This window comes from Echiichthys vipera (assembly GCF_963691815.1).
Source record: "Echiichthys vipera genome assembly, chromosome: 3".
NCBI classification, from domain to species: Eukaryota; Metazoa; Chordata; class Actinopteri; order Perciformes; family Trachinidae; genus Echiichthys; species Echiichthys vipera.
In genome coordinates this window covers 21,183,982-21,207,221 of record NC_139828.1, presented here as the reverse complement: position 1 = coordinate 21,207,221, position 23,240 = coordinate 21,183,982, and the positions used below count along the sequence as shown (strand labels likewise).

Below are 23,240 nucleotides of genomic sequence, written 5' to 3'. Positions count from 1 at the left end.
ATGGGATCCTTCTTACAGCCAGAGCATAGCAAAACTTACCTCCTCCTTAATCACCACCATTATCTTAAGATTGTCCTATGAGATTTAGCCAAGAAGGAGGCTCCATCATGCAACTGCTGTCTAATCTCCATAAGGGGGTCCTTACATAACTCTTATTTTCTTTTGAAATAATCGCAATAAGACTTCCTAATAAAACTGAGAAGACTTTACTTGCATCTCTACTACAACAATTTAAACAAGAATCTTACATCAGTGTATTTAAAACAGAAGCACTGAGGGATGAAACCTGCAAAATGCACACATGCAGAGTTACAGTACATACCACTGCAGAAGATTACTCTCCTCTTCTTCTGAAGCAGGCTGTCACATGCTGGGTAACCTCATTTGTTAGTCTTGTTGGATAGACTTGACTCCACTGTGACCCCAATGAGCTGAAGACATGCCAAAACCACAACATAAAAACCTTTTAGGATTTTTTAAGTAGAGACTTGCAGTACTAACCCACAATCTGATGTGTCGTGAATTAAATTAAGGCGTCTCATATCTGTACTGCCAAACACATTACCACCCAAACACATCCAATGCTACTGTAGGAAACAGACGTTTGTAATAAAGGTAGACCAGTTTTAATTCTTATAGAGCGTAAGTTTTTATATTATTAATACAGAGTTGGTTCAGCTTGATGTGTCATATCTCTTCACTTATAGTCCAGGAAATAGATATTTTATTGTGTATGTTGTGCATCCTTTTCTCTTCAAGCTAATTAACAATCAACACAGTGCTACGCCTCACTTTCACAATGATATTATCATAGTCATATCATCAGAGAGCAGCATGCAATGCTTCATCAAGAGTGTAATTTGATGATGTATAGTGCAAAGATCTCTGCTGAGGTAATCAGGTCAATCCTTTTACAGGATTAAGGTGGCAGTTTTGCTAGTGGTGGTGCTGTATACTTAGTGCATTCACACCTGTTAAGGTCCAAAGACAAAACGAAAAGGTTAGAACCATCTCAATGTTACTGTTAAATTGGATAATTTGAGGCTTGCAAAACAACCTCAAAGCACATTCTGAGATGAGCACTTTTATGTGGTTTCAAAAATTCCAATAATCTAGCATTGCCTGCAAAGGAGCTCTTGATTTCTAATTACTCATGCAAGAGCTAGTGAACTGTGACACGCTAACACATACTTTTCTTTGGATATTCATGTGTCTGTGTTTCTACAGCACCGCATCTGGCATTGCTAGCATTGCCTCTAGCTGGTAATACCTAATTTTCTCACCGTAGCGTGTCTAAGATTTATCAAAACCTCCCACAGGAGCTTTCTGAGGAATGAGAGGTTTTCCTGTGGTGCCTAAACATGTCAGCCAGACTGGTTGCTGCTGACCGAGACTACAGCACTATATGTAAGAGTGGCAGCCAACTAGAAAAAAACACCACACTCTTCAGACAGTGCATGTGTGCCACCACTTGCTCACAGAATGTCATATTTCATAAAATATCATAAGAACTTGTTGACGAGAACACTTTGAATATGCCTCCGAGCTTCACAGAAATAGGGTTCAACAAGTGAAACAGAAGCCACTGAGTCCAAGGAAGGGCGGAGAGAGGATTCACTTCACAAGATGACTCATCTGTAATTCAGAATAAACAATAAACCATTAAGAAGTGAGAAGGTGTATTTTACCTCAATATTATATCGGACATATATATAACCAAAGTATCTGGGCCTCTTTTACGAAGCAGGTTTACTGAGTTATAACTTTGCTTTTGTTCCACATTTGAGGGTGTTTCAGGTTTTACCCAGTTACCTCTGTTTACTTGTTTTTCTTGGAACAGACCACAGAGCATGACTTGACTCATCCCTCCCCTCAAACGAATGTTTACCTCAGTGTTTACCCCGGTAATGATCACCTGATCCCACCCCCATTTCTGACGTTTTGATTCCCCCTTTGTTTATACTGCTTCGCTAATTGGAGAACTTTTGTGATTTTTTGTGTTTGGACTCTTCGAAAGCCCAGCTGCTACGCTCTAGTTCACCCACATAAAAAAACAATTTCACTGAGGTGATGTCATGACCGTCATGACACGGCAGCGCAGACCTGGTTTGAGGCGTGCATGGCCCCTGTGACCAAATATGGACAGCGGATGAGAGTGAGATGACATAACCACAAACTGTGCTCATTGGCTGTCTCCATGAATGTAAACCTATGTTAAATAACTTTGTTTAGATATTTATGAGTTCCTTATGACTCATTATTTGGAAGTGATGATGAAAATGTTATCTTTTGACTCATTTACTCCTTGTAAAATTAAGCATGTATTGAAAGATCAAATTAAACCGCTAAATCAACAGGATGCTAGAGTGTTATTACGAAAACTAAGGCAGAGTGAGCAAACAGTTAAAGATAACATGAAGGAGGTTTGAAGAGATATGAATCAGGGGTATGAGGATGAGAGATAAAGCTGTAACCGCTGCAGAAAATAAATGACTGCACATACCACCCCCACATTAAAGTCCACCTTTGCTCTTACTGATGTTTCTCACGCTGTAGGCTGACTTTACTAACTGTTTTAATGAATGGACACATGGTTACGTTGACAAATACAGGGATGGAGGAAGGGATGGGTGGACGGATAAAACTGTTGAAATCATTGCACATAAGTTCTTTTGAGTATCTGTCACACTTGAGGTGACAGGTCACCTCTGCGTTTGTTTGTCAATGGTGCAAGGAACTTGTCAGCGTGAATCACAGCTCAACTCTCTAAAACACCGTTGATTGTAGGCTGTTTGTGTCCATGCTTCTGGGTTTCACTCTTATGACAAGTGCTGACAACAACCATGGCTGACGCAGGTTAAGAGGTTTACGGCACAGCAATGTTGCTATAGGTTACTGTACATCTTGGTATCCAGGTGTGACAGCCGAGTGTAATGAAAATAGTTCTGCTGCCTGGAGCGAGTGTCTCCTTTTACACTTCACATGTTCGTGCCATCAGTCTTTTGTTTCATAGAAATATCATCTTGGTTATGAACCAATAAACCACTGAGGTATTTGTCAAAACTGGCCCAGACAGGGTCTAAATACCAATCAGGCATATATATGTCACCAGGGACACATCTGGTAAATGACAGCACATATAGAGTACTAACAAAAACTTAACACATTTCAATATAACTAAAATTGTAAAAAGTTGCCGTTTGCGGGAAAATAAAACAATGTTATTCTAGATATTCACTCTTCACTTCTTACGAAGCATTCTTTGATAAAACATTGTTACACGGTCGGCTGTTAATAGCCTTAAATTACACTAAAGTGCACTTCTCATCAACGTCAATTATGTGGCTTTTATAATTCCTGTTATTTTATTAACCAGTTATTAACTTTGAGTATGAAGCTTTGAAGGGTATGAAAACAAGGTCAATCATTTTGAAACCCTTCAATGACAAAATAATCACTGTTGGTGTGAAAGTATATTTGTTTTCAGAGCCAAGATTTTAGAAATACTAAGGTCAAGAGTCCAAATCCCTTAAGCCTCCAAGATGATAAATATTTACCTTTTATTTATTAATTTAAATGTTAAATAGTAAACAGTGCCCCTATGTGTAGTGCGTGTAATTGTAGAATGTGAAATCTTCTTTGTGTCATCTAATATCATCATCATCATCCTTCATCCATTATCTTTAGCTGCTGGAGCCCATCCCAGGCGTGAGGCGGGGTACACCCTGGACAGGACGCCCGTCTATCACAGGCAACCACTCACACTCTCATTCACACCTACCGGCAATTTAGAGTCATCAATCAACACCTGCATGTCTTTGGACTGTGGGAGGAAGAACCCGGAGAAAACCCACGCAGACACAGGGAGAACATGCAAACTCCCCTCAGAGGAGCCCCAGCTGGGATTCGAACCAGCAACACTCTTGCTGTGAGGTATTCCATCGTAATGCTGCAATAATGGAGAAATTGTTGAATCTTATGTATTCAATATCAACGGTGCTGCTGGTGAAGACATCTGGAATCTGTCAGAGGTCAATCTGCTTGGTCATCTCTGGACTTCCCAGGAATGCACCACTTAAGGTTCTCCAAAACATATCCTTTTCTGAAATACATATTCCTTCAAAGTGACACACACAAACGCACACACGCACACACACGCACACACACGCACACACACACACACACACACACACACACACACACACACACGCACACACAGCTGTCTTTTACTTGGCCTGTGTGTGTTGACGCCATCTGCTGACCATCTTTATTCTACCATTTATAATTATTCTATCTTATTCTCAATTTTAATAATATTAATAAATTAATGGTTTCAATCCAATATGTTATTCATCTAGGCTAATAGCCTAAGTTATGTTAGAATAAAAAATGAAATAAAAAGCCAAGCTACAAGTGATTCTAAAAATATGAGTTAAGACTAAATATATTTTTTATGGAAAATCATATTTTTGTACTTTCACCCGGTACCCCTCAAAACGCCCGGTGGCTGTTGTTTTTTAAATATAGCTGTTGATGAAAATTCTTCATATTCAACACTTAATGTAAAATGAGAGCTTGGCATACATACTCCGGGTCAGTGGGTGGCGGTACGCATCTTTTAAAAGTTAGTATTGCAATCCGCCGGAATAATCAAAGAAGGGGAAAGAAGACGAAGTAAAGAACTACAACCCCCACATTGCACCGGTAGCCTTGGCAAACTCAAATCGCAAACTGCGCAAGCTCCTACGGTTGTCGGAAAAATGGCGGCACTGCTGCTGCAGGAGTTGGAGGGTCCCGAGATATCTAAACTACCAAAAAACATTCAAAACAAACTGGAGAAGATTCTTTCGGATCAGCAGTATGAAATCGATTCTTTGAAAGCACAACAAGAACAATTCCGGGTTGACAACGGTAAGATATGCGCCTGGTATTGTGTTAGCTAGTGTGCTAAGTGATGTGCTTTGCTCGTCATGCACGCACGTTAACCTCAAAGTTAATATGTCTGCCTTAAAATAGTATATTAACCTCACACCGTCAATTGTCTTATAATTCTTACAACGACTTTGGGAGTTCATACTTAAGTTAACGCGAGAACTGCCGGTTGTAATATCTGTGGTTCATCACTGGCCACAATTTGACGCTTGTGCTAACTCACAGAGCTCACGTTAGCATTAACGTCAACAAAATGAAACTGAACAGTAAACGTTCAACGGCATGAAGTATTTGAACACTAGTCACAGGTTTGTTGTTTTGTTGTTGCTGTCCTTACAGAGCAACACTTCTTTGAGAAAGTGAAACAACTTGCTCAGTGTCAGGAAGAGTTTCTGTCCCAGACTCAAGAACATCTGAAACTCAAAGAGGAGTTTGCCAAGCAAGGTAAGAGTGAGCCATACGGGTGTTTAATGCAATATTATGTACGGATTTAACTAGTACGTCCTCTGGCTTGTAATATTTCACGACCTCTCTTCAAATCTCCCCCTTTAGAGACGGAACTTGTAAGTGTGCGTGAGAAGAGCAGGGAATATGAATCCGCACAAGACAGGCTGTCATCCGAGCAGGTGAGGCAAACAAAACCAGCCAGGTTCATAATAAAACAGCGTGTTTCAAGCATATTTCGGTTTGGCCATTCTCAGTAAGAGTCTGTGTTCTCTACGTTGTATGGATTTTGTGATAATTAACACAAACCCACTTGTCAATATTGCTGTTGTAAAAGTCAAAGTAATGGGAGATGTCTGCACTTGACTCAAACTATAACCTATAGTCTATAGAAACCATGTATTGTTGTTTTTTTCAACATGAAAGTGTGATACCATGTCAGTAGTTTGCAAGAGAATATGTAATTATTATTACATATTACATTGGAGAACAAATAATTAATACTTGATTTATTCTTAAAAACTGTCATTTTTTTACTGATCAGAATTTTGTAGAATATCCGCCGTGGCTGTACCACTGCTGTCTAGAATGTTTGTTTTTAAATAACCAAGGCGATTCAACAACAACCTTTATTTTGTTTTAAAAAAAAAATTTAAAAGCAGCGAACAAAATTAGAGAACAGTAACCACTGTGTCAGAAGACATTTCAACAATTATTTCTTAGGGTTATAGGATTAAAAAATGAACAGAAAGTGTAGAGGCCCTTGCGCCAACAGGACATCACTAGTTTCTCACACTGCTCTGGTTTGGTCTTGGTCCATTCTTCTTCAGTCTCTTTCACAGCTTAGTAACTGTAGTGGGTTTCTTAGCCATTACTTTGTTGCTAAGGATTTTCCAGATATTCTCTATGGGGTCTTCAAGTAGTGCTTAATGTGTTTGTGATACCAGCATTTCGTATGGTTATAATAATGTGATTTTTTTTTTCTCTTTTAGACTTTGCTGTCAAAAGCCAAAGAAGAACTGGAGGCTGAAAAGCGAGAACTTGTGCGAACACTGGAGAGGAGATCCTTAGAAGTGGAGCATTTAAATGGTATGGACAGATGAATTAGTCACGAGACATTTGTCAAAACATTTTGTCACTCTTCGTAGATACTAACCATCACTCGGTCATGGCACTTGTGTTATTTCTGTTCCAGATGATTTCAGGCAACTCAATGATAAGTTGGTGGAGGTCAACACCTCTAAGATGTCCCTGCAGATGAAGCTGGATGAACTGGAATCAGCTGAAGTCAACATAAAAGTGAGTGTTATTGGTATTTTTTCATTGATTGAATATTTTATCTGTCTGTAGAGGAAATGCCCTTTTAAACCTCTTTTACCATTTTTTACTATGCTGCACATGTTCCCTTATAAACAAGTAGCTGGATAAAGTTGTGTTGATTTGCCGTTACAGTACAAGGAGAAGCGTATGGAGCAAGAGAAGGAGCTGCTGAGTAACCAAACATCTTGGCTGAATGAGGAGTTGAATGCTAAGAGTGAGGAACTGCTGTCCCTGTCCCGACAGAAGGGAAACGAGATCCTGGAACTGAAGTGCAACCTGGAGAACAAGGAAGATGAGGCATGTCTCTTTTTTATTTACATAACGATGTTTGTAAAGCTGAATGACATGTAGAAAAAAGCAATAATGTAATAATCATAGCAAGACACATCTGCGTGTGACCAACCATAGACCAGTAGTTGTGTATCTTCAGTAAATAGACATGGCACACGGTGGATATCATGATTCCATGCTCTGCTCTTACCATGGCTGTCAACAGTTTCTCAATGTATTGAGTTAATTTATGCAACTTTTCAGTTATGAATGATAACCATAATCTCCTATGGGCGTTACTGAATTTGTTCTTTTCTTGTGACTTTCAGTTGAACAGACTCCAAGACCAAGTGGCCAGTTTGAAGACTTCAAATGAGAACCTTCATAAACAGAATGAAGACATGATCACCAAACTGAAAGAAGTAAGTGGTAATTCTTATAGCCTATCCCAAGTCTCTCTTTTTTTTTTCTCTTTACACAGAAACAACAATCCATTTCTGTCACGTACTGTTCTGCAAGACACTGATCAGTATTGTAGGGCTCAGTGTGATGTTTGATCATTGAAGTGTATGACTGGATCTTTAACTCTTTCTAGGCCAAGGAACAACAAGTCGTCATGGAGGAAAAGTTCAGAAACGAGCTGAATGCCAACATTAAGCTTTCCAACCTGTACAAGGTATGTATATGAATGACTGAAAGCCAAGCATTTACTCCCAGGGAGTCATTTCAGTTTACATCCATCCATCCTCATATCATTTGTTTAAATGAGATTTTCTTTTTCCTTTTATAAAGTCTTGAAGACAAAATATATGCTGCATACTTCTTTCATCTGTGGTTTTATTAGTAGGCTTTATATTTATCATGATTGAAATGATTCACTCTGTGTTATATCATAATATGCCATGCCATTATTTTGCCAACTCTAACTCTGGTGTTGTTGTTGTTGTTGTTGTTGTTGTTGTTGTTGTTGTGATGGTGGCAGGGAGCAGCTGCGGATTCTGAGACAAAAAGTGAGGAGCTGAGTCAGGCAGTGGAGGAGCTGCATAAGCTGCTGAAGGATGCTGGAGAAGGTGCGAGGCTTTAAAAGAATGGCCACAACTTTCTTTTGCATTACTTAGTACTTTGACTTCTTCTTGGAGGGAGAACATTTACATATGCTTATTTCAATTTCCAGTTGTTGGTATTCCCTGACGTTTTCTCGGTTTACTCTTTCCGTCACAGCCAATAAGGCCCTCGAGGAGAAGTTGCAGGAGATGAATGGTGCCACAGACAAAAGTGTTGCTGAGCTGAAGGAGAGGATCCAGGGTCTGGAGAAAGAGCTGGACAATGCCAATGAGCTGCTCTCAAGTTCTAAACTTAGAGGTCTGTTGGTCTGTTTCTGTCACTTTTTTTTGTCTTCACTGCAAGGGTTTACATGGTGTGGACATTTTAGAGTAAACTCATGCCAAATCTTTCTTGAATTTAAAATAAGCCAACGCCATGCCTTGTGTTTTCTTGAAATGACAAACTATGACCCGTGATCACCTCCTCTACTTTCTGAATGTTCAGGTCCTATTGGCTCAACATCTGTGCTCACTGAAGAGCAAATGACAACAATGTCTCCAACGGCAGCTGCTGTATCCAAGATAAAGCCCGGCATGAAGCTTACAGCGGTATGTGCATGGGATTTCAACACTCAAATCACTTCATAAGTAGAATTCAGAATGATATTATAATGCAGTCTAGAGACCATTTTAAGGGGAATCTCACGCTTGGTCTTATCTTCGAAATACTTCTGTGTTGGATGGCTGTATTTGACTTACTTGTGCTAAGTAAACATTATTATAATAATAATGAAAACACTACACCACACTGCTCGTGTCTCCCTTTTGGACTATCATCTTTTGATAAATGATTTTGTCTGTATGTCCAGTTGTATTCAGCATATGTGGAGAGCCAAGAGCAGCTGCAGTTGGAGCGATTGGAGAACAAGCGCGTCAACAAGTATCTGGATGACATTGTGCAGGAAGTGGAAGCAAAAGCCCCTATCCTCAAACGGCAGAGGGACGAACATGAGCGCATGCAGAAATCAGTGGCCAGTCTTTCTGCCAAGCTAGAGCAAGCTGTTAAGGTTAGTAATGCAGACATAGTGTATGTATGTTCAGTTGATTGGACTTTTCCATTGGATTAAATTTCATTATTTGTTTGTATTATGTTGGACATAGCATGTATGAAATACTATGTTTTGTACAACAAATAAAAAGACTTCCCAGTGGAGAGAATGGGTAAAATGATTAGGGATGAGTAACGATTTTTCAATGTTGCAGAAGTCATTGCATGATATTAAAAAAAATGTAATTTCTTTATTGTCCCATTGGGAAATTTGCTTTAACCTTCACAGTGTCTGCAGTATAACATCACAGTAAAAGAAACAGACAACAAATACATTCATCGATCAATTTCCCATGTCTATATACATCAGAAAAAACACACACAGTGCAATTTATAATGGTGATCAACAAAAAGACGGATAGCTATGGCATATACAAACGCACAAATATACCTTTCAGCCTAGGTGGCATTCAGGGGTTTAATGGACAGAGGGACTGAGGGGAGGAGCTGATACTTGGAGACAGAGAGAGTTGGAATAGTTCCCAGTGAATATTGAATGGTATTTTTGCTTACAAACTTAATCTGCAACTACTGTTTTGTTTTGTTGTTTTTTACTTCAGGAGGTGCACCGTCTGCAGAAGGAGGCTGATGAAGCTAACAAGCGCTCCTCTGTTCTGGAAAGGGAAAGCCAGAGGTGTGAACTGCAGCTGGGAGACATGGCTCAGCAGGTTGAGGCTCACTCACTTATTTTAGTTTAAAAGATAATTCTGGTTATCTTTAGAAAGTATAAATAATCAGTTTTCTCGTTATTCCTATTTACCGTGACATTCTTGGTTTTTCCTGCCAGGTGCGTGTGTTGCTGATCGAGCTGGAAGAGGCCCGTGGAAACCATGTGGTCAATGAGGAAGAGGTGAGCTCAGCAAACATCAGCAGCACATCAGAGGTGATCAGCCAACACTTGGTGACCTTCCGCAGTGTAGAAGAGCTACACAAGCAGAACCAGCGTCTTTTGGTGGCCCTCAGGGAGCTCAGTGATGCCCAGGAGCAAGAGGAGTTTGAGGCCACTGGCACAAGGTACGTTAGAATGTGTGCTCATTCCTTTTGTTTCTTCTTTGTTGTTGTTTTTTTTGCATTTAACAAACAACTGTAAGTCAGTTAACTTGCTTTTTTGTGATGTCGCACTTTCCAAATTCAGTAATTGGTAAAAAAAATGTGTAAAGAATGCTGAAGAACGTGCATAAAAGAACAGTAAAACATCATCTTAACCTACATTTTATATTCATAAATCCATTATTAAAAGTAACCAAAGATGTCAAACTGGGCTGAGGCTAAGAAACATGATTTGTTACAGGCGAGGTGAACTGGAGCAGAGTTTGGAGAAAGCCCAGACTGAGCTGGAGTCCCTGAAAGAGCAACGCAGCCAACAAGTTAAGATGGCCGAGTCCATTGTGAGGCAGAGGGACATGTACCGCATGCTGCTGGCTCAGGCAACAGGTGTCAGCTTTCCTCAGCAAGGTACATGTAACAGACAAATGAATGCTCAGTTTAAACCTTTTATGCAAGCAATCACACCAGCGTGATGATTCTAGTAGCCCCTGCAACATATGTCTGCATTAAAACATTCTTGTTTTTATTTATTAGTGTTTTCTATTGGAACCATTCTAAACTTGCATGCAAAAAGGGGTAAATAACAGCCAAGTTTAAAATTAACAAAATAGTATTTATTCAAACCAGGCTGCACATAAATAGGATTTTAACAATCTTTGAAAATGTGTATATGTGCTTATTTGTTTCAAGTGTTGTCACTCAGAAAAGTCTTGCATACATTTATATATTTATTTAGTCATTATACACTATACAACTGACAAAAACTTTTAGACATTAGATTTTGTAATCCTTTGAACATTATCGATTATTTCTCGCCAAGACAACACCAGCCACTGGAGGTATTAACAGTAGCGGTGAGCACAGTTAAGTCGCTATGCGGGTAATGGTTCACTATTCGGGTAATGGTTCACTATTCGCGCTGCGTAGGCTATAATAGAGGGAGGCCCCCTTTCAACGATATTCCATTTCTAGGCAGCCTTAGTCCTTGGTAACTTCATGTCAGCTTATGTCATCTACATACACTGCACCAGGAAATAAACTAGGACTGTTTTGGAATGTTTATGTTTACATATTTGACATGATACGCAGGAAAACCTTTCAATTGTTTGAAATCATTCCCTACACAGCGGTGAGGACCTGCTGTTGCCTTTTTTCCGACATGTTCCAAATCAGCTCTCAGTGTTGCCGATCTGTCATAATACATTTTCTCCTCCCTTGTTGCCGTTGTTTGCCGTGACAGTGGCTTGTACTCGGGCTCGATAAAAGTAATCCGCTCGCCTTCGCCTTCCACAAAACTTAACAGCAGCAAAAACAGGAGGTTAATTTGTGGCTGTAGAGGCAGACGGTGTCCTCTGTCATCTCCGCGCTGAGAGACTGTGTTGCTCCCCTCTGCTCGCTCCCCGCAACACTCTTTAAATCACTTTAAAAGCACAAAACTGAATTGATGCATAACTGGAAACACCGAGCCAATCTAAAAGTTCAGCGGGTAGATGAGAGTTGTTATAATAACCGCTCAACGGAGGAGAAGGAAAAGAGAAAGAGTGTGAGGTGCTTCTGTCTGCAGGTGACTCACATTAACACAAACCTGTCTTAAATGTTTATCTGGACATTAAATGCATCAAATGACTTGCTTTAGAGAATTTTGTTTGTTTTTTGATATCAAGAATATAGATATATCATTTCCATGACGCCATTTTATTCAGAAAGTGACGTAATCCTGACATTTTTGTGAACCATGCGAGTAAAGAAAAACTGACTGAATACCCGTTCGTCAGGTAATGCGAGTATTCGTATATTGAAATTACTTAAATGGCCCATCCCTAGTTTCCGGGTTGAGACTGTAAACAAACAGGGAAGAGAGGAGGGCTAAGGGCTAGGCTAAAGTTAACACCTCATCGTCTATAACTACCTAGCATTTTCCTCACCAATCTACTGTGTTGTGATGATTTTTCCTAAGTGGCTGAGCTTCTGGATGTTTTCTATAAGGTACACAACCCGAGGAATTCTCCCTGACCTCCACCCCCCGACGCTCACCTGCAGCCATTCCCACCCCAGGAACTCCAACTGCACTTGTCTCCATAGCAACAGAGTCTACTGAAGCCTTGGAGGCCAAGGCAGCTTTGCGACAGGTGAGCAAACAGTGATGGCACCTTCAAGTGTATTATTCTCAGCGACTAGACAGTCTGTGCATGTCAGACAGTGCCCAACACATATCCAATGGGAATGACTTCTCTTTTTGTTCCAGGCATGTTAATATTTCTTTTTATCACTGAACATTGCAAGGCTATCTGTGGATTTGTAGTTCTGGGCATTGTCATCCACTGCATTGATGAGTTTGCCTCACTTGTTTCCCATGTCTTCCACTAGATGGCAATGTGTCTTTATTGACAGATATACTGTTCAATTCCTTAAATGCTGTGCCCCAAAGATTAATGTGGTATATGCTAATAATGTTAGAGAATTAATTGAAGTGAAGAAAACATGCAACAATTTCAAAGGGGTAAACAAGAAGGCAACTTAACTGAAATGGATTAGGATCATTAGGTTTTTATTTTATTGAAAAAATGTCAGAAAATGTTATTCAGTGGTACAGTGATCTGTTTGAAACCACAGTTGCAGACCCAGCTTTCACTTAAGACCAGGGATTAATATTTCACAGCAGTCTCATATGAATGGGTCAAAAGCTGGTTGACCCTAAACAAAAACTCTGTTGATTATAAAATAAAAAAGTGTGGTTACATCTACAGTTGCAGGAGGTGTTCTCCACCTATAAGAAGGACCGTATGGCAAGTGACAAGGCAATGACGGAGCAGAACGAGAAGCTCCAGGAGCAGATCTCTGACCTCCATTCCCAGAATGCAAAGATATCCACCCAGCTTGAGTTTGCCTCCAAGAGGTGACTTTGAAAAACCTTCTAGTTTACACAGCACCTAATGTCTTTAAAGAAAACAGACGAGAGCACGTATGCCACTAACAGAATGTCTGTCTCAACAAACTCAGGTATGAGATGCTGCAGGATAATGTTGAGCGTTACAGGAAAGAGATTGCTTCCCTCAGAGAGAAAGGACAGAAGATGGCCGCTGCCACACAGAAGCATGAGCAGACCATCCACACTTTGAATGAGGATCTGAAAGCTGCCAAAGAGAAACTCACCATGGCTGAGGTTTGTCTTCATTCCAGCAACGTTTTCCCTTTTCATGGTGATGTTTTTTTTTCTAAACATTGTTTTCTTTGACTTTTTATCATCATGTTTGGGGGGGGGGGGGGGTGCAGGACTTGATTTGTATATTCGATTGATTGAGGGACGGCAGAGTCATTTAGACCCATTTCCTCCTGTCTCTTAGAGCCGTGCTGAGAGCATCCGTAAAGAGAGAGACATGCTGAAGCTGGTGGAGTCCAGGCTGAATCAGGAGAAAGAGTCAATTGTGAGCCAACAACAGAGCCAGAACCTGCTGCTCACCAACCTCCAGACAATTCAGGTAAACTATTAATGTGAAATTTGTCACCCATTTTCTCACACTTACACACAGTTCATAATTATAACTGCTGTGTTCCTTTAGGCCACTCTTGAGCGTTCAGAGACTGATACTCGTCAGCTTCTAAATGGCCAGTTGGAGAAGCAGGAACGAGAGATCTCCCAGCTACAGAAGAGGCTGGAGCATGAGGTGGAACAGCGCCACCTGCTCAGCAGAAACCAGGAAGTAAGTATAATATTAGATGATTGGCCATATTTTTTTTCACTTGTGTACAAGATTGTTCTACCTCAATTATGTTCGCTTAGTTACGATAGAATGTGTTGTGGTATACGAATAAAGCAGTACTGTTTACTGTGTTTCAAGAACAAGTTAAAACCTGGTTTAATCTAAAAAAAGACTTGGAATTCAAAGCCCGACACAGAAATTATAGTGTATTTAATAGTTTGCTTACTTCTCACTGTCACTCTTTCTTCATGCACAGATCCAGTTGATGGAGGCAAAGAGGCAGCTGGAGCTACAGATACCATTACACCAGAAGACCAAGGAGCTGCTAAATGCTGCTGAGTTGGAGCTCAACACCCTCAGGCTGCAGCTAGGCAGCAGCGAAGCACGCCACACCCTGAGCTCCCCAACCACGCCCATTCTCAGAGGTTGGCACAAGCACACACATACATGCAGATGTGCACATGACAACAGCACAGTACACAGAGGAATACATTACACACCTAAATGTATAGCATTTTCACTGGCTCATTGCCGCCCAAGATTATTGTGATTGGTTTAAAGAAATACAAACTACAGCCTACACCAGAACGTTATCTTGTGCAGCTAGACCACACTGCAACAGGGAGTATGGTCTGGCAATGCGAGACTTTCAAGACCATGCCCAAAAATGTAAGCTAAATCATTTCTAGGTTAACGTCATTGCACCATTTACATGCTAGTTTTCATTTTTAGTAAGTAACTAAGGATCTAAACACATTTTGCATTCTGTTGATTTTTGTAGTCGACAGCAAACAAAAAAAATGTTGGTCTCACTAGCTCATGTTGTTCTAGAGTTTGTATAAGAGCTGAAGCTGTAAAAGAGCCACTTTTTTAAAGACATTATGAAATGTCTGAGCCACACTCTTTCAAACGTTTGTGGGTTTTAATCACAGACTCCTAACAATGTTAATTCGTCCCAAATACATCCTCCCTTCCTAATGGCACAAAGCAATTGTACTGTTGTCAAATTTCATCGCTTGGATTTCCTGCCAGGCCTGCCAGGTTCAGATCAAGACAGAGAGGACCTACAGAGTCGCCTGCGGCTGGCTGAAACCCGGGCAGAGGAGCTGGCAGAGAGCCTCAGGGCAGTCACCTCTAGCATGGAGCAGTACAGAGTCATGGCTCAAAGCCTTGAGGAGTCCCTCAATAAAGAGAAACAGGTACAAAATAAGCCCAAACTGCATGTCAGTGTTTTTCCTCTCATAAAATCATTGACTACAACCACAAAACGTTGAACATTTGAAGAAGAAAAAATATAGTCGTAAACCATAAACCTATTTATACACCCCAGTGCAGTGCTAAATTACATTAATCTTGATTGCATAGTTTAATTTTCCTATGTACCTGCCTACCATTAGATATGAACTCTTTTTTTAATACATTCAAATTCCATCCATGTGAACTATGTTTTTGTTGGACACAATGTACAAATAATTAAAATTTGAAATAAATATAACAACCATATCTTTTTGAAGAACTGATAATTACTTTTCTCTTTTCTCCTTATTGATTTAAAAATTATTATTTGGATTTATTAATGTTCACATTTTATTGTCTGTTGATGGAAGTGAAATTGAAGTGATTAATTATAATAGCACTGCTTGAATCCTGATTTCCCCAAGTACATGCATTTGTATTTTTTATTTAAAACATGCAAATCAAACATTGGATCTTTTTTTTCAATGTTTGCTGAAGAAGATTGTTGTATAAATCCCTAATGACTAGGTAACAGAGCAGGCACGCTCATCCATTGAAGCACGTATGAAGGAGGCAGAGAAGCAGCACCGCAGGCTCGAGGAGAAACTTGAGGAAGCGGAAAAAGAGAAATGCAATTCAAAGGAGCAACAGAGGAGAGCCCTCGCCTCTCTGGAGGAGCAGGTATATCACAATGCTGATTTTCCTCAGCTTCTGACCAGTGTATGGTATTCAGTTCTATTCAACATTGTACAAGTATTAAGAAAACTGTTAATTTTTTTGTTTTCTGTTAGATGAACAGTCTAAGGAGAAGTCTCAGCAGTTCCCAGGCAGATCACCAGGCGGTGCTGCAGCGTGTGTCAGTAGCTGAAGCCCAGCAGCAGCAAGCTCTGCAAGACAGCCAGGAGCAGGTAAGCTGGCTAATATGAGATTTAATATAGAGGAATATTATTATGACCAGTTCTTATTTATTGGGAAATTTTCCAGTTAAGGCTGATACACCAGTTATTGTAATTAAAATCAATTGATCTGATGCTGATCACCATGGGGTTCCTTTTCTCACATATCTTTAGAGAAAGCTCCCAAAGAAGAGCCTGTTCAAAAGCCACCACAGTTACTCATGTCCAGGTTTTATCCATTATATCTTACATGACATGGATGTCATAAAATGTCTCTCTGTACAACTAGTTATATATAATTATTTAAAAAATAATCGGCTATTTTATCGGGAGCAGAGATCCATTATATCTTATATAATCTGTTAACCTGTCTGAAGTCTGTATAGGTCTCCCTTCTCTACATACCACTTGAACGATCAAGGAAAAACTACCATTTGTAAATCTCTTACACATGTCAAAAAACTGCCAATCAGACGTCATGATGGATCAGTCAGTGAAAAGATTTATTTTTATTGACAAATTATTTATCAGGTTTTTCCCATCAGCTTATTCCAATGAATGGGATGCATCACGAGTAATGAATATGGCATTCAACAATAATGGCAACTGCAATTAGGGCGCACTCACACTGTCCTTCCGCACCGCGCCCTGGGCTTTAGGGTACTTGTTCCCCCTCCCTCTCCCCCCGCGCCCCAGGCCCGTTTGTACTCACACTGCCTGGGCCTCGCGCAAATGCTTCTTGCCTGTCCATACGTCATCAAGCCGTAATACGTCACACGCATTGATTGACGTCATCGCGACGCGTCGCTTTGTTTACAAATCTTTCCATAGACCTTAGAGTTTTTTTGCGTCTTGTCGACTGTTTTTTAATATTTTCATCCGACCAAAATCTGCAGTAAACACTCCACCTCCGCATCACACCAACGCGAACCTTTGGCCGCCATTGTTGATGTTGTTGTTGTTGTTAAATGTCCACGCATGGTCCGTATTTTCTGTGTCCGAACAGGCGCACATAAAGGACGTCAGAACCGCCGTAGGCCTCGTGCTCGCACACGTGCGCACGCTCGTGCTCGTGCATGTGCAAACGGGCTCTACAAAAGCCCACCTCTCTCAGGTGTCCGCAGTTATGCGCGGAGCGGGTGCACTCACACTGCTCAAACGCACTAGGCTTTAGCTGAAAAACCGGTTGGCCCGGTGCGGAAGGATAGTGTGAGTGCGCCCTTAGATATTACTTTATCGTGAAATGATTATGTCAAATCGTCTTTCCCATTTCCTAGGCTAAGCTGGCAGCTGAAGCACAAGATAAGTATGAGCGGGAGATGTTACTGCATGCAGCAGACGTGGAAGCCCTGCAGGCTGCAAAGGCTCAGGCCCTGCAGGCCGTCGGGCTCAGACACCAGCTGGATGAGAGAGTCCAGAGGGTCAGCGCTGAGCTTCTAGAGGCCAGGGTCTCCTGGGGAGAGCAGGAAAAGATCCTTAAGGTGATTTGATAGATGTATAGGTGGTGACTAGCCAGGATTAGATGTAATAACATGGGGTTTAAGTCACAAGGTGACTGTAAGCCCAACAAAGACATTTATTTCAGGTGCTTATAATTTGATCACATGTTATATTCTAATATTATTTTGTCCACCAACTTTATTGTTGATAGAAATGGGCAAATACATTTTCAATCTAAATTTCTTTGCTCATATTACAGGAGGAGATGTCAAAGATGGAGAGCCGACATGAGGAGTTGCAGAGGCAGAATACCCTCCTGCATGAGCAGATCCAGACGATGAGCAGCAAGATGGCCGAAAAGTTGCAACGTGCTGCTAGTGAGAGGCCCATGAACATCTCCCTGACTGAGGAGGGCAAATCTCAAGACCAAGTCCTTGAGATTCTAAGGTAATGCATGTATATCTCAAATTACATCATTCTTAAGTGTACTTGAGGAGCCTTGCAAATAAAATGTATGTTCGTCATTTGGAAAAAAATTTAGCAAAAATGTCCACTGTCACAATCTCTGAGTCTGCCTACCAATGTTCTTGTTTAAGTCCTTCCATGTTCATTTTTTAATATTGATACTTCTCCGTTCTCCATCACAGGTTTGTGCGTCGGGAGAAGGAGATTGCTGAGTCTCGTTTTGAGGTTGCTCAAGGGGAGAGTTTGCGTTACCGTGTCAGGGTGGAGCACCTGGAACGGGAGCTGAAGGAGTTGCAGGATAGCTTGAGTGCTGCAAAGGAGAGGATGCAGGTATGTTTTAATATGCACAATTATTTAACTTCTGTTTTCTAATAAACTCTATGCATGTTTCTTTATCAGTAAATTGAGTTGATTGTTATTCAGAAAATTAAATATCGTTTTCCTGGACTTTTCATTTATCTGTGTAAAGAAAATCTCTATTTGCTCACTTTCCTTAATGAGGTCAAAGTGAGGTCAAAGTGAGGTCAAGGACACTTAACTTCATAAAGTACACAAGATCTAGAACCTAGAGATACTATATGTAAAAAAAAAATCCCCCAATGCCCCAATCTTCAGGTGACAGCGAGGACCCTGGAGCAACATGATGAGCTGATGAAGAAGACGCAAACTATGAGCATCCTGATGGAGACCAACAAGATGCTGAGAGAGGAGAAGGACAAGATGGAGCAAGAACTCCAGCAAACTCAAGCTAAGGTATCAGTTGCGTTTTATAGGAAAATGTAGTGGTTGTATGTGAATGTGATCTTCCCTCTTCTAATATGCTATACTCTGATAATATACTCAACACTATGTTGCCAAATTCAGTGAAATGATATATCGCTGGTTAATGTACACTCTTAACCACTACACTCCATTATCTTGGTATGTCAAGCTGTTACATTTTCAAGAAGTGTTCCTGCAAGAGCCTCCAAATCCAGATGTTTTCAGCTCATCTTCTGTGTGTTTCAGGTACAGAAGCTGGAGTCAGACATCATGCCACTGCAGCAGGCCAACTCTGAGCTGAGTGAGAAGAGCGGCATGCTGCAGGCGGAGAAAAAGTTACTGGAAGAAGAGATCAAACGGTGGAAAGCTCGGACCCAGGTCAGTGAAAAGAGTAGAAAGGGAAACAAATTAATAATGTTGCATGTAAGAAGGGGAGAGTACATATGTTGCCTTTTTTTACTATTTTATTCCTAATGTTTTATCATTTCACACCACTAATGCACAGCCTTTTCTCGTGTTCTTTTAGCATTTGGTGAGCCAGCAAAAAGATTCAGATCCGGAAGAGTACAAGCGTCTGCACTCTGAGAAGGAGGCACATCTCAAACGCATCCTACAGCTCAATGAGGAAAACACCAGACTTAAAGCAGAGGTTTCCAGGTGATTAATTAGGAATGGTGTAACTATTGAATTGACCAGGAAATTAAGTGTTTACTTTTCTCCCTTATTCAATCCTACCGCTTCTTTTTCTGTCACTTAAGCATACATTTCACAATATCTTAATCCCCCTCTTTAGGACCAATAATCTAACGACAACTCTGCAAAGTCAGATACAGAACTTGCGTGACAATTTGAGTAAGATAACTGATGAGAGGAATAAACTGAAGATTGAAAAGGAGACCCAGAACCAGGAACTCCAGGAGAAGTTGCGAACTATCACCCAGGTCAAGAAGATTGGACGCCGCTACAAGACTCAGTATGATGAACTCAAGGTGGAACATGACAAGGTGAGAGCTCAGTAGCTGCCTTAGTGTTTAATCCAAAGCTTGAAACAGAAAGTTCATGGTTGTATTGTTGGTTTCAATCCATTTTGGACAGCTGCCTAAAGCCACCCTGTTGTGCTTGTTTGAGCATAATTAATCTTTCATACTACATTTCTTCTAGTTGGTAGCAGAGGCTGCAGCAGGTCCATCCCAAGAAGAGGAGGCTCGTCAAGCCTCGGTTCAGGAGCTGCAGAGCCTCAGAGATTCTTTGAAGCAGGCCGAAGAAAAGGCCAGAGAGCTGGAAGGACAGCTGGAGAACATCAACAAGGTTAAACCACAAGTTTCAGCCAGAAACCTTTGAACTGTCCACTTTGCAGATAAACTAGTATTCTTCTATCAGGCAAGAAGGCCATGCTTGTCTTAAACTGTAAACAGTTTGCAAGATCATATAGCTTGCGTAGTTAACAGTTTACAGGCAGTAAAAACGAAATGCTGCCACAGTTACCTTCGTCTTTTATATTCATTAATTTATTAATATAATTTCTTCCTGGCCTGCGACAGGTGGTTACAGAGCGTGAGACTGAAGGGCGTAATGCCCAGGAACAGTCGTCCAGGCTGCAGACGGAGCTGACCAGGCTGAGGCAGGAGCTGCAGGATAAAGCTTCTCAGGAGGACACACTGAGACAACAGATGACTGACAAGGAGGAGAAGACCAGGAAGGCCATTGTTTATGCCAAGCAGAAGATCAACCAGCTCACGAGTAAGAGCATGTCCTTCATTTTACAACCAATGGACCTATGACGAATTCCTCATTTTATACATTCCTCTTCTATTTGCCCCATTGCAGTGTTGCTTGTTTTTTTTCTGTTTTTATTTTGATTTCTGACTTTAAATTATTTTTGTCCAGACTCCAAAGACCAGCTGCAAAAGGAAAACGATGAGCTAAAGCAACAGCGTGAGGAGCTGGAGGTGCGAGTGAGCGCACTCAAGTCTCAATTCGAGGGCCGCCTGAGTCGACAGGAGAGAGAATTGAGAGACCTGCGAGGCCAACAGGAGAGACAAGAGCAGAGAGACGAGCCACCTGAGGCAGGCCCCAGCAAGGTGAGAGTCTGCTGTAAAGTTTTCACAAGCCAGATATTCAACATTTTGTAAGAAAAAAAAAAGTGTCAAGATCAGAGGTGAATATCGGGTCATATCAGCAGTGTTATTGTTGACACGTGAAATCATCTGTAGATGTTAGTTTTGTTGGGATCCTCCTTATTCACTATAAAATTAAATGTAACTTTTGGAGTCAGAGATAAATTGTGAAGAGTTTGCTACTTCTACATTATCGTATGGGACAACTTTTCCATCATGGGCAATGCCTTGAACAGATCATTGATTGAAGTAAATTAGATAGACTCAGAGAATGGAAAATCTTATCTCTGAAAAACACATTACGTGACATTGTTGAAAGTTTGGTGAAACATTTTAATGACAGCTTTTGTCTTTCTGTCCTGATTTTCAGACCCAGGAGCAGCAGAGGAGCACAGAACAGAGGCAGATCAGTCTGAAGACAACCCCTGCTGCAGACAGGGGCAGGTATGATACACAACCACCAAAACTGCTTATTGTTTGAGTTCCCACTGCAATGCAACATATTATTATTTCCTGCAATTCTGGGATGCTCTTCACACTTGATTTGAGTCATTTATTTCCTTCTGATATTTGATGTACTTGAGCAGGGTCATCATTCATGTCTTGATCTTTGTCTCTGTCAGTGCCAGCACATCCGAGCCTCCAACTGCCAACATTAAGCCCACACCTGTGGCTTCAACCAGCAAGCAGCCTGTCAATCCAGGGAACAAACCCACACCGAGAGCAAGCATCAGGCCCATGATTACCCCAGCCACTGTACCCACCCCGACACCCACAGCTACTGTCATGCCCACCACACAGGTGGAGACCCAGGAAGGTAAGTATAGCTTCCGAAATGAGCCTCCAATATAGGAAACCAGCCACATGAGTATGCTGTCCGAAGTTAATCTAGTAACAGGATGCCTTTACAAAGGAGTAATTAAGTCTAATTAATGCAGCCACAGTCATGATACAATGCAAAAATAGTTTTTTTTCCACTAACTTGACCCCCTCTACAGCCATGCAGTCTACTGAAGGTCCACCAGTGGAGCATGTGACCGTGTACGGCAGTGCCAGCGGCTCGGTGCGCTCCGCCAGCCCCAATGTCCAGACCACGTTAGCTAGCCCCATGCTGACTGTGCAGCAGACCCAGACACAGGCCACAGCATTTGTCCAACCAACTCAGCAACAAAGCATGACCCATGCAGAGCCAGCCAATCAGGAGCCGCCATCCGTCGTCATTGAGGCAACACCTAGCTCGCAGGTGGAATGGCCTTCAACGTCCTCCACCTCCTCTGTGTTTGGGACTGGTGAGAATTTGAACTTTTTTAAAATTGAGACTACTTGCTGGTACAAACTTCCTGTGTGAGCAACACATGGTGCGGGTTTCAAAGTATCGTGTTACCCTCAGTAGGGAGAAGTTTCAACAATACCCATGCCTTATCTTTAGTTTCAGCCACGCCAGGCACCTCCTCCATGTCCAAGAGGCCTCGTGAGGAGGAGGAGAGCTCCACCATGGTCACTGACACAGAGTCCACCCAGGAGGATACCTCCAGGGCTCCCATACCTAAGAAGCTGCGCATCATTCAAAGAGTGGGTCCAGAGGTGAGGGTTATATAGAAATCTTATTAGGAATTTTCATTGTTTTTAATGATCCGAAAACTGGAACAGTTATGTCATGGCTGTCATGTTCGTGTTATATGTTCTGCTCAGGAGGAGGTGGTGCTGGAGGACAGTGCTGAGGCTGAGGGGGTGGTGCCAACAGACAGTCAAGATGGTGCAGAAGCAAGCCAGGTAGGCCGTCTCCAAATATAAATAATAATAAATTCCAAAGACCTCATTACAGTAACAATACTGTTGGCATTTCTCGACATATTGTTTATTTTTGCGGTAGACCACATTGTCGGTGAGGAAAAATATGCTGCAAGGGTTTTAAATCTCCTGCTTTGCCAAAAAAAAAAAACGTCTCATGGGAAATTATGTGCTGGTTAATACAGTGCAACAGCAGGAGTAGTTCAGACTAAAAGGATGTAGTAATAACTTGCTGGTAACTACATGTATCAAACATTTTTAAATGAGATATTTTTTTTAGAGTGTAAATGATAATATAATAATAATTTTATTTATATAGCAATTATTTTATACACAGTTACAAAGTGCCTGACATATATGATACAATGCATACAAATACAAGTAGCCTATACGTATAGGACATCCATCCATGCATGCAAATATGCGCTAGAAAGCGCTAGAAAGCGCTAGAAAGCCTTCATCTTTTGTTCAGAATCAGCTACTTATCACAGGTAACAGGCACAACTTCCCTCTCATTCTTCCACACAGCGCTTTAGAGAGTCGGACGCTCAGCTTCTACGGACTTCAATGGGGAAGCGTAGAGCGGGTTGTTCCACTGCAGCAAAACTAGAAGGTCATTGGATAAATGCTGGGCTTTGTCCCACCCATCGGACGCTCCGCATCTCTGG

The 23,240-nt window shown here is 41.2% G+C and overlaps 1 protein-coding gene across 1 annotated transcript in view; it reads left to right on the top strand.

Moving 5' to 3' along the window:
* Positions 1–4,760: 4,760 nt before the first annotated feature.
* The window catches only part of tprb (translocated promoter region b, nuclear basket protein), a gene marked incomplete at its 5' end in the record, with an annotated part of 25,647 nt that continues 7,167 nt past the window's right edge, over positions 4,761–23,240 (top strand). Inside the window, 39 exons of the mRNA XM_083911321.1 lie at positions 4,761–4,911; positions 5,272–5,376; positions 5,485–5,558; positions 6,369–6,465; positions 6,572–6,675; positions 6,829–6,993; positions 7,296–7,388; positions 7,562–7,642; positions 7,949–8,036; positions 8,188–8,328; positions 8,515–8,618; positions 8,879–9,076; positions 9,678–9,785; positions 9,905–10,131; positions 10,409–10,572; positions 12,151–12,293; positions 12,912–13,060; positions 13,165–13,327; positions 13,509–13,643; positions 13,725–13,865; positions 14,122–14,290; positions 14,898–15,064; positions 15,630–15,782; positions 15,893–16,009; positions 17,275–17,478; positions 17,697–17,884; positions 18,085–18,232; positions 18,518–18,655; positions 18,911–19,042; positions 19,191–19,321; positions 19,458–19,668; positions 19,826–19,972; positions 20,206–20,404; positions 20,552–20,745; positions 21,152–21,225; positions 21,405–21,598; positions 21,780–22,070; positions 22,211–22,365; positions 22,474–22,554. Coding sequence (XP_083767447.1) covers positions 4,761–4,911; positions 5,272–5,376; positions 5,485–5,558; positions 6,369–6,465; positions 6,572–6,675; positions 6,829–6,993; positions 7,296–7,388; positions 7,562–7,642; positions 7,949–8,036; positions 8,188–8,328; positions 8,515–8,618; positions 8,879–9,076; positions 9,678–9,785; positions 9,905–10,131; positions 10,409–10,572; positions 12,151–12,293; positions 12,912–13,060; positions 13,165–13,327; positions 13,509–13,643; positions 13,725–13,865; positions 14,122–14,290; positions 14,898–15,064; positions 15,630–15,782; positions 15,893–16,009; positions 17,275–17,478; positions 17,697–17,884; positions 18,085–18,232; positions 18,518–18,655; positions 18,911–19,042; positions 19,191–19,321; positions 19,458–19,668; positions 19,826–19,972; positions 20,206–20,404; positions 20,552–20,745; positions 21,152–21,225; positions 21,405–21,598; positions 21,780–22,070; positions 22,211–22,365; positions 22,474–22,554 — 5,724 coding nt within the window. The remainder of the gene's footprint in view (positions 4,912–5,271; positions 5,377–5,484; positions 5,559–6,368; positions 6,466–6,571; positions 6,676–6,828; positions 6,994–7,295; positions 7,389–7,561; positions 7,643–7,948; positions 8,037–8,187; positions 8,329–8,514; positions 8,619–8,878; positions 9,077–9,677; positions 9,786–9,904; positions 10,132–10,408; positions 10,573–12,150; positions 12,294–12,911; positions 13,061–13,164; positions 13,328–13,508; positions 13,644–13,724; positions 13,866–14,121; positions 14,291–14,897; positions 15,065–15,629; positions 15,783–15,892; positions 16,010–17,274; positions 17,479–17,696; positions 17,885–18,084; positions 18,233–18,517; positions 18,656–18,910; positions 19,043–19,190; positions 19,322–19,457; positions 19,669–19,825; positions 19,973–20,205; positions 20,405–20,551; positions 20,746–21,151; positions 21,226–21,404; positions 21,599–21,779; positions 22,071–22,210; positions 22,366–22,473; positions 22,555–23,240) is intronic.